We start from the raw sequence: 11,276 nt of genomic DNA, 5'->3' as shown, positions 1-11,276 counted from the left end.
AAACTTTCAGGAAGCAGTTATGGGCTTTAGTTCTCAACCAGAGTTTATTCAAATGTATGACCATTCTTAATTTATTAGTATGGAACAGGTTACAAATATGGGATTTAACAGAGGTTAAGCTGTTTTGACCTATTGGAAAACATTTTTTTAGACTTTTTCAGACACACCACTGTGACAGAATATATGGGAGAAAAAAAAGCATTTAAATGCTTGAAAGGAGGAGGTGCATAAGCGTGCAGTTTTTTTTACCCTTTGGGATGGGATGATGCACAAGCAAAATATTGTAATAAAACAAACAACACAGCCTTCATTTAAACTCGTGAAATTACTGCTTTTTCGCTCATGGTGGCCATATTTTAAAACTAGTCTGGTGAATAAGCTTTTAGAGAAAACTCTTGAGAGTGTTTACCAATAAAACTGAACGATTTATCATGTCGAGTGCCATCAATTATTCAACTAATTCATTTTGGTTGCTGTTTTATCGCACAACGTCTTCACCGGTGAAACATTTCCAGCTTCTCTGTCGGCACTCCAAAGGTTTAATTATTATTTTATATTCTATTAGTATACAGAAAGGAGAGACGTGAGGGTGGCAGCGGGCTGGAGCTGTGTGTTAATACGTTTGCGCCTCAAGGTTAAACCCTGACAAACTACCACAACATACCGTGTGTGTGTGTGTGTGTGTGTGTGTGTGTGTGTGTGTGTGTGTGTGTGTGTGTGTGTGTGCGTGCCGTCATGGTTAACAGTTTACTTGTTTCCTCATTTGTTAAATGAGATATTGTTCTCTCAGATTTCCATGCTTCGGTGACCTCAGCATCCCGTTCGCTTATTGCTACTACTTGTCTATGCAACACAGATACACACGTATACACACACACACACACACACACACACACACACACACACACACACACACACACACAATACATATACATGTTTACAGATAAACAAAATGACATGCATTGTTTGAAGAAACAAAGCGAACATTTGCCCCTTCTGCCTCGCTGTCTCTCAGCTTAAAGGCCGTGAGGAAAAAACAACAAGAGTATATACTAGAATTTAAAAAGTGTATTTTCAAAATTGATCCAATTGACAAATCCTGCCCGGTGTTGCCAACTCTTTTCCAACGGAAGTAGCCAGCAGCAGCAATAGTTGCTAAATCCAGTGATAGCAGCTATTTTGACACGTCAGCATTGCAGGGAAAACACAGTTGTGTTTAATGGCATCAATTTTGGCCCTGTTCCATTTAGGTGCATCAGGGTGGCTCAAGGTAATGGCTTTGACACACTAAAAAGAATGGGACCTTTATTAATTGCATTAATTACAACTGCGTTTACCCTGCTATGATGTGTTGAAATGGCTGCTGTTAAAAAGTGTTTATAAGAGTACATCCTTCAGAAAGAATAAAATAATTGGACGGGCTTATTACCTTCCTGTGAGTGCAACAGATACCTTTTTCTGTATTTTCATTGATTGCAGTTGGGATGTGAAGAAAATTTGTTGTTTTTCTCCCCACTGTCTTTATTATTTTTTAACAACAAAACAGAACATATCAGGAAACCAACATACACAAATGGTCAAATTAAACATCAAAGATTTTCTTGGAATGTTCTATCAGCACAAACTAAATGGAGCCGTTAAGATGACGTTGAGGAATTATTAACAGAGTGGTATTAAAGCATGACGGTTCATTGGACAAAAGAGACGGGTGCAAGGGTCTCAGTCTGCTGAGTGCAGAGGGGAAGGTCACGGAAGATGAGGAATTACACTTTACTCGATGACGACAAGCAGCCGCGCCGTGTCTTGAAATTGAATTCGCTGCACGGCTGTGACTGGTTAAAGGTGGATTCGGGCTCCTGTTAAGTGATTTAGATCTGCTGCCGCTGACGGCGTCCCAAACCCAAGAACGTGGCAGGTGAGCCTCGTCAGGTCATAACGAGCACAGCCAGCCACGAGGGCCAGCTGGATGTTAACGAGCCGCGGGCCTTGAAGCATCAGTCTGGGTTTCAGTGTGCCACTTAACTGTTGTTTCAGAGTCTGTTCCAGTAGAAATCACTGAATGTTGTTGGCACTTTCTGGTTATTGTCAGCTCAAAGTATGAACTACTAGCATTTTGACAGTTTTGGCATTCACAAACCGTTCAACAACCCTTGAACTTGTTCCAAATTGCTTCCCGAATCCAACCGCGCCGCTCTGCCATCGGCATCGATTTGGACTTATCTGCTAAGCCGCCGTATACCTGCTGAAGTCAACACTTTGCCGCTCCTTCGCAGCGTTTGCCTTGAGTGTATTCATGAACAGGAGATCGGCTTTGACCCTTGACCTAAACCCCCAGCAGCAACAGGACGTTCTAGTCAGCAGCTGGATAGACGCCAAACTCTCCTCTCCTCTCCTCTGTGGAAAAAGTTTCTCCCAACAGATAGAAAGCTCTTCAAAAAAAACTTCACAAAACAGCGTTAAAGCAAGAAGCTGAAGGGGAAAAAAAGAAACATGAAAGAGCCATCACTGTAGGAGCAATATCCCGAACGCTGCCAACTGTCACATAATCTTCTTCTCTGCTGCGGCTATGCAGAAAGGTGCTGGGAGCAGAGGATTGTGGGTAGGTGGGAGGCTGGCTGGCTGGCTGGCTGGCTGAGTCGGCCATTAGAGCGAGCAGACCCAACAGTGTCAGCTAAATAAAACCAGGGCGAATATGATGATTTTCAGAATAAAACGCACTTCAGATTGTGTGTTTGTGTGGGAGTGTGTGTGTTTTGACCTTGTACCAAGAGGCTTATAAGCTTTTAGAATCTGCAAAATAAAATGACATAGAATGAGAGAGAAGCGACAATATGGAGGAAAAGAAAGCGGAGTAGGCAGAGGAGGCGGAGGAAGAGGAGGAGGAGGAAGAAAAAGAGTGGAGGCAAACGGAGAAGCTCATTAGCAGAGAATCAGTTTGGATTTAAAGACGGCAGATCATTAGGGCCAGGAGGGATCAGACATCACTGTACACCACTGTTTATCCTCCCACCAACAGTGTGTGTGTGTGTGTGTGTGTGTGTGTGTGTGTGTGTGTGTGTGTGTGTGTGTGTGTGTGTGTGTGTGTGTGTGTGTGTGTGAGAGAGAGAGAGAATGTTTCAGTGCAGAGGATGAAAGGGTTCATGGGTAAAAAAAATCTTCTTTTCAGCTTCCTCCCTCGCCCTTTCTCTCTCTCTCTCTCTCTCTCTCTCTCTCTCTCTCTCTCTCTCTCTCTCTCTCTCTCGCCGCCTGTCACTTATTTCTTTTATCCCTCGTCTCCATGTTTACCCCCCCGCCGCCCACTCCTCTCCTTCGCCCTGGAAAAAGCAACAACTTCCCTGAAAATATTGCCACTCGAAGGACAAAAAAAAAAATCGTGCTGGAAAATTGTCATACGTAAAAAAACAGACCTCAACCAGGGAGAACCATCGAAAAGCTCAAACAGCCGTCCTGCTGTACTCGCATCGTTTCTATATCTTCATCCGCGTTTGGACCTGTTGGACCCTAGACCGATTTTTAGGCCCTCAGCTCGAAGATACGAGCCATACGATAATGAGTGTAGCGTTGCAACTGTAAGGGCTATTTTAATGCTTTTGGTAGTAAAATAACCCTAACACTTGTGAGATGTGTTGATATGTGTAAATATCAGTATATATGTTACTGGTTAAGAGTAGATTAAGATGGCACACAGCACAAATTAAAAATTCTAATTTTCGAATGGAAAAAAAAGCAATTTCAGGATATTTCTTTATTTTAAATCATGTCGGTCCAAGCTTTCCAGCTCTCCCAGATCATAGAACTATATGTTGAGGGTCTTTAAACAAATTTTTACTTTGATAAAGTGAAGCTTTATCTAGTACATCTTGATCTAGTATGGAGAGGTCAAACGAGGTCAACCAAAATGTAATTTTGTTCCAGCTGTTTCATTGTAATTTTATATACTATATAATTATATATTTCATTTCTTTTATCACTAACAGTGTTCAATCTATCCATATGCAGCAGTTTGGCATAATTTTGAGAGCCTGGATCCTATCTGAGACTGTTAATGTTGGTCATCCATGGGATTTTATCGTCTGAATTCCAGTTTTTTTATCCTCCAGGGCCTTTCAGCCAGTGTGAAGGGCCGATTTGACCCAATGAACGTTCCATAGACACGTCACAGCCTGCTCTGTTGAAACAACCCAACGTGACTTTGAATGACAGAATCCGTTAGCCAATCATAAAATAAAAACTACCCGAGTGTCAAATTTCTCAAATCCGATTTGCTGAGACGTATAACCCTGCCCCTTCCGCTAGCAGGCACACGAGGCACACGACGGCAGCGCCAGCTTTGAATTCACACAGAGACGGATGAGCTGCGCAGATAGATAGTAAACATGCAGAAGTCTCAGAAGTAAGGAGCTGGTTTATGATGTGATCGATTATTATGATGATGGCTTTGTTTTGTAAGTAAAACTGCGAGGCTGTGTCATAGCGGAATGTGACAAAATGGCTGCGACCGTCTGGTCGCTAGCGATCTCCGGAGCTAACGAGTGTTAGCATTGAATTCATTTTTCTAAATGTTATTGGCATAAATGTGGCGAGTGGGACTGCCTAGGGGGCGCTATATTGATTGTGATACTTGGTATTGTACGTAGCTTTGTCATATGTTGTGTTTGGAGTTTGTACAAACAGCTGAGATGACTTTGTAGCGCAGGAGCTGCAGTTTGAGCAGGTATGCGGCATCATTATATTCGTTACTGATGAGTGCAAGTTATGAGTGGATTAATTTTTGGATGCATGCGTCGCCCCCGCCGGTGGGGGCGCTCAGGCCGGATAAACACCAGGAAGATTTCTTTTGAACACTTCTTTCCAATAAACTTTTCTCATAAACTATTTCCCAATTAACTGCTGCGTTAAAATCAGTGTCCAATCCATTTTAAAGGGCTGGATTGATGATTTAAAATGGTGATAATTTGGCTAAACTTCTCTTTGAATAAATAGATTGCATTCACTATTAAAGGGTTTGGTTTGCAAATTGTTCCCACTGCTGTGCCATGCAATGCGCAACGGTGGAGCACACTGGTCAGTTTGGTTCTTTCCCATGTGATTTTGGAGTACATGTGCTTAGTGATTTCTAGTATTAAAAGGCGACTTGTTAGCACTCTGCTCCGCTCCGGGATGGCAGATTGTGGCCGAGTCTCTGACAGCAGCGGTTGGTGCAGGCCTCGACAGCAACAACTTGAATCAATACGAACGGACGACAAACTGCCACTCGTTCGCGAAGAGCAAAGATGAATGAACAGAGGGGGGAAATTGCACCTGTTAATTAATCCCGCAGACTGCCTCACAAACAAACATTCACACGGGAAAGATAATTCTCTAATATTCGACTCGAAGCAGCAGGACGCAAGCGTTTGACGGCGTCCTCTGGTTTTGAAGTCTCTCGTATCGTCAGCTCCCTCCTGCACGCCTCTTGCTCGGTTTTCCTATTTCTATGCAAATTCATCTTCCGCCTCGCGGTTGCACAGAGCAAGCCGTGGAATGCGGCGTGGCAACGCAGATGTAGTTCAGCTCCAAACTGCAGCAAACAGGGAGAGGGAGGACAAAGGAGAGGGTGAGACAGGGAGGGAATTGGAATGGCCTTTGCATTTTTTTTCTTTTGTAAGTTGAATTGATCCGTCTCTCTTTGGATCTTTTTTCGCTTCTTTTATTTCTCTCTGCGTGGAAAAACAGAAAACAAAGAAAAACACAGTCCTTCTTTCTCTCAGTTCATTGAATCGATCACCCTCTCTTTCTCTCTCTGTATCTTTCATTCTATCGTCTTCTTTTCTTTATCAAGGCCAAAGTCTTTTTATATTTCTTTATCCCTCCAGCCCTCCCTCCCGCCTGTTTCTGCAGCCCACACTCTCATCTCCACTGCTCCTGATGTGAATATTCGACATTCAGACGGACAGCAGATACAGCAGCGGTGGTTCTGCTCTGAGAGTGGGATCGATTCTAAAGAGGAGAGAGCGTGGCACTCGTGCACACACCCGTGTTTGTTTGCGATGGTGGCTAACATGCTGCAGAAGTCGATAACATCTCCTGCAGGTGTCCCTGTTTGTGAATAAGCACTTTTACAGAAAACAATTACTGTCGTTTTTGTTTGCACCGAAGAGCAAAGTAACAGAAGTTGAGTCTCACACTTTTCTCTTGTGCGTTTCCATTCAAAGCAATGCTGCCATTGTGTATGTGGAGCTCAGTGATACGTCACCCACTGCTTACGACAACGGTGCCTTGGTTCTTGGTCCTCGGTTCACTCAGACCTCAGATCAGACATCAGATTTTGGAAATATAAAGACGTTTAGGTTCACTTCATCTTTCAACGGGCAAAACTGCAGTCTCTTGTATTGAGTCTGTGCTAATCTTTTCACACGTTTGTTCAACTAATTTGGCAACAGTTCACCGTTTACTTCCACTCAAAATTATGTCAACTCAATTTAGAAGTGTGCACCATTACAACAATATTTAGATGTATTTTGTAGACAAAGTATACATGTATGTTTTGACTCTCTCTTTAGACAGCTGGACAAAATGAGCATTAAACATGTTGTCATAAGCAATTCATTGATTCATTGTTTTTCTCAAGGAAAAATAAGGTTTTTGTTTTCTATAATTGTAAATGGTAATGGGAATTTTTGTAGACAAACATCTAATAGATTAATTGTGGAAAAAATATTAATCAATGAAAAACATAATTTGCATGCTCCGGTGGAAATCATTAGAATCACTTTGGGTCATTTGCCTCCGATATAGAAGCAGTGTACTATGTATCAATGTTCCAATAACTGTTAATAAAAGCATCATGTCCATTCATGGCTACATATGATGATATATACGACAAAAACAATAATACATCATTTGTACGCGCAAGTATGTGAAACGAAATGTACTGCGCTGTTTTTGGAGAGTGTGTGTCTAGATGTGTGTGTGTTTGTGTGTGTGTGTGTGTGTCATCGCCTCACTCCCTTTCACTACCCTTTGAATGCTGGAGCTGTGTTTCCATGGCAACGCTGACCCCTGGGAGTCAATGTTATTTTTTTTTCACACAAGTAGCCTCTTTAGAATTCCTCCCTCCCTCTCTCTCACTCTCTCTCTCTCATCCATCCTTCCCTCCCACTCCATGTACCTCTCTCTACCTCTTCATCACCTGCTCTCTCACCAACATGCGCTTCATCTCTTTCTCTCCATTATGTACCAAAGATATTAGTTATGTGTTCAGGTAGTAGAACACTGCGCCCTCCATAATGTTGTATGTCTAACTCAGATCTTTCTCCTTCAGGACATTGTCTCACACACACACACACACACACACACACACAAACTCTCTCCCTCTCTGTATTCAAACATGGTTCAGTCTCTCTCTCCCTCTGCGTCTTTTCTTTCACTCTTTTTTGTCTCCCGTCCTTCTGGAGGACACCTCTTGAAAAGCAGTTCCTGACAAAGTCCCTTTCAGCGCCGACCTTGCCTTTAATGTCTGCTCTTGAGCTTAACGACGTGTGCACCGTTCCACAGTGTTCTGCACGACAACGAGGAGATTTCTCACGACCAATTACCCATCGCACGGTTATTGTTCATTTTTCATATTCTTGAATTAATTTCATTTGGAATTCAAGAGGGCTTGTCGTCATGCATGTTTAATTTGGAACATCACTGGTGTGAAATTGTTTTTTTTCAGAGCCATAATTCGTAGATATGCCACAACGTTTTTTCGTATGTAATCAATGTAATCATGAACGAGGAAGTATAAAGACCGGTTGGAGGGGGGGGCGTCCAACAAACCGCAAACAGCGATTTTTCAGTCAGGAAACTGCTGTTCACTCGTCATGTAAAACGAGAAGTCAACGTTGATTCATTTGTCACATAACTTGCGTACTTCAGTAACGATACTTCCGTAGTTATTTTAACCCAAACTTTAATTTTCTAATCCTAGATATTTAACGATCATTTCCTAAACTTAACCAAGTAGTTTTGTTGCTTAAAACTAACTTGTACTGACTTAAGTTTTTTCCTATAAATATGTAAGTTAATTTTTAACAGAACGTATGCATGTTTTGAGCGGAAAAAATTTGTTTCTTTACTTTCTTAGGAAAATGCACAAAAGATTTGTAATTTTATGAGGATACATTTCTTTTTTTGTCCCTATCTGTTAAACATGTGTAGTGTAGACAACATTAGGGAACAGCTCTCTGGAACACTGACTTTCTGCTCCTTTCTTTCATTTAGTTGATGTAAATATCAGAACACATCTTTTACTTTTATCTCTCTGTTCAGGTAATTCCATTTGTTGCACAGGGGCTCACTTATATTTTTGAACTATTGCTGGATTATAGAAAAAATCTGTTTATTTAGCAATGACATAATTTTTTTCTTTCTCTTTTTCTCCGACCTCCCCGTCCCTCCCACCAGGCCAAGCTGATCGTCCCCAACAGTACGGCGGGGCTGATCATCGGCAAAGGTGGCGCAACAGTCAAAGCGGTGATGGAGCAGTCCGGGGCGTGGGTCCAGCTATCCCAAAAGCCCGAGGGCATCAACCTGCAGGAGCGCGTGGTCACCATCAGCGGGGAGCCGGAGCAGAACCGCAAAGCCGTGGAGATCATAGTCCAGAAGATCCAGGAGGACCCACAGAGCTCCTCATGCCTCAACATCTCCTACTCCAACATCACAGGGCCCGTCGCCAACTCCAACCCCACCGGCTCCCCATACGCCAACTCGACAGAGGTCATGCCGGCCGCGGCAGCCGCTGCGGCAGCTACGGCCTCCTCTCTGCTCGGCCAGGCCAGCCTGGCTGGGGTGGGGGCCTTCCCGACCACTATGTCCAGCTTTTCAGGCAACGACCTGCTGACCATCACCTCCGCCCTCAACACCCTGGCCAGCTATGGCTACAACACCAACTCCCTGGGCCTGGGGCTGAATCCCGCTGCAGCCTCAGGGGTGTTAGCAGCTGTGGCGGCTAATGCTAACCCAGCAGCAGCCGCTGCGGCTAATTTGTTAGCATCCTACGCCAGCGATGCATCCACCAGCGCAGGTCACCCAGCCGGTCTCGGAGGCTTTACCCTGGGATCCTTGGCCGCTGCTACAGGGGCCACCAATGGCTACTTAAGCGCTGCGTCGCCCCTGGTGGCGTCATCTCTACTGGCCACAGAGAAGCTATCAGAAGGAGCAAAGGAAGTGGTCGAGATCGCCGTGCCAGAAAACCTGGTAGGAGCCATCCTGGGGAAAGGAGGGAAGACGCTAGTGGAGTACCAGGAGCTGACCGGCGCCAGGATCCAGATCTCCAAGAAAGGCGAGTTCATCCCTGGAACTCGGAACAGGAAGGTGACCATCACGGGTTCCCAGGCCGCCACGCAGGCTGCACAGTACCTGATCAGCCAGCGAATCACCTACGAGCAGGGGGTACGTGCCACCAACCCACAGAAGGTGGGCTAAACCTGACAGCCAATGAGAAACGAGGAGGAAAAGAGGAAAAAAAAAGAGTGGGGGCTTGGGGGAGGAGTATAAAAAGAAGTGAGAGTGAGAACGGAAAAAAGGAGAGGAGAGCAAGAATGTCAGAAGGAATCGTCCGCGCTGTTTTCTTCTGCGTGTTTTCAGTATTCTCTAATAAAAAAAAAATTTTGACGCGAAGCAAAAATGTGCTGAGAAGACGAGGAGGGAGAGGAGTTATCACGCTGAAAAACCAAGAAAAAAATTGTGTAACATGTAAATAAGGTTTTATTACTTAACGTCTTGACCTTTCGGGATTTTTTATTGTTTTGTTTCATTGTTTTATTGTTTCGTTTCGTAAATTAAGCTGTCTGTTTGTTCGTTTGTGTATTGTGTGGACAAAGCTGAATGCCATGTAGACAGGCCGACTGCCTGAGAGGCTACAGGAAGCGGGGGGAGGGAGGGAAGGGCACGGGTGCAGAAGGGGGGGGGTTTGCATTTAAAGGGTACAACCCTCCACCCCCAACCCTAAATCCCTTATGGAAACAACCCTTACCCCTCCCTCCCCCTGCAGCCCACACCCGTCCCCCTCCTGTCGGGTTTTTGTTTTCCTTCCAGTTTTGATTTGCCCCTTGCCCCACCCCCCCTCTCTCACTACTTGCCCACAGTCTTGCCCTCCCCTCAAATCCCCCCTCCCCATCCCTTTTACAAGGGTTTTATAATGAGCAAGACTGCAAACCTAAGCCTGGTGTGTAAGGGAAGAAACGTCCTCAAATCCCCCCCGACCCCTCTTATTTGCCTCCCCTCGACTATGATCTCACCTCCCCCCTCCTGCCCTCTCTCTTTGAGATGAAGGAAGGGGCGAAGTGAAATCGAGGAAGGGTGTGGGACAGGGGGGCGAGAATCAGCTGGACGTTCCTTCATTTGCACACCACCCCCCTGTGCACCCTGTGATGTATCCCACAAGCAGTGCAGCGCGGTGGGGGCGTTACAGCACGTAGCGCCCACACACACACACACATACACACACACCTTACGCAGCCCTAGCAGCCCTAGTGTTTGAGATAGAATGCCGAGGCGCACGCTGATGACCTCACGTAGTGCGAAACCGACGAGAGTGATACTGTGCAAGCTGCGGCAAACACACGGGATCCACAGCATTTCTTTGCAGTCTGCTGTGATAATTCTGTTAACGAGATTGTCATGATTTATTAGGAATCATCGCCATCATCATTATTTATTAATGAGTTCACCCATAAAAAAAAGCTCAGTTGTTTTTTCTTTTTCTTTTTCTTTTTTTTTATCTGTGAATTCAGGTTGACATGAATGTAAATGAGACTTTTTGATTTGAATCTTTTGTTTTAATTTAAGTCGATTGAAGATGAATAGTAATGTTACATAGTGTAATATATGTCTTATTTAAGTCCAGTAAGCCACCCCAGGCATTAATATCATTACAGTAAAGGATTACCTTATACATACATATATATATATATACACATATATATATATATATATATATATATATATATATATATATATATATATATATATATATATATATATATACACATATATATATATATATATATATATATATATATATATATATATATATATATATATATATACACATATATATATATATATATATATATGTGTATATATATATATATATATATATATATATATATATATGTATAAGGTAATCCTTATATATATATATACATATATATATATATGTATATATATCTATCCAGTCAAAGAGCAGAACAGGGAACGCACACACACACACGCACTGAAACAAAACACAATGATGCCATATTTGGTGC

General features: G+C 43.4%; 1 protein-coding gene across 1 annotated transcript; it reads left to right on the top strand.

Annotated features, from left to right (window-relative positions):
- Positions 1-4,147: 4,147 nt before the first annotated feature.
- On the top strand, positions 4,148-10,916 carry LOC137874489 (RNA-binding protein Nova-1-like; the record flags this gene model as incomplete). The annotated part of the gene is made up of 2 exons (XM_068713188.1): positions 4,148-4,209; positions 8,427-10,916. Coding segments are annotated over 2 exons (1,086 nt in total), but the record flags the coding sequence as incomplete, so codon positions are not given.
- Positions 10,917-11,276: the final 360 nt, after the last annotated feature.

Source organism: Cebidichthys violaceus, unplaced genomic scaffold (assembly GCF_023349555.1).
Source record: "Cebidichthys violaceus isolate CVI_PGR_0920_01 unplaced genomic scaffold, fCebVio1.0.p SCAF_1, whole genome shotgun sequence".
In the NCBI taxonomy this organism is placed as follows: Eukaryota; Metazoa; Chordata; class Actinopteri; order Perciformes; family Stichaeidae; genus Cebidichthys; species Cebidichthys violaceus.
The sequence above is the reverse complement of the archived record's forward strand: the minus strand, read 5'-3'. Positions and strand labels throughout refer to the sequence as shown.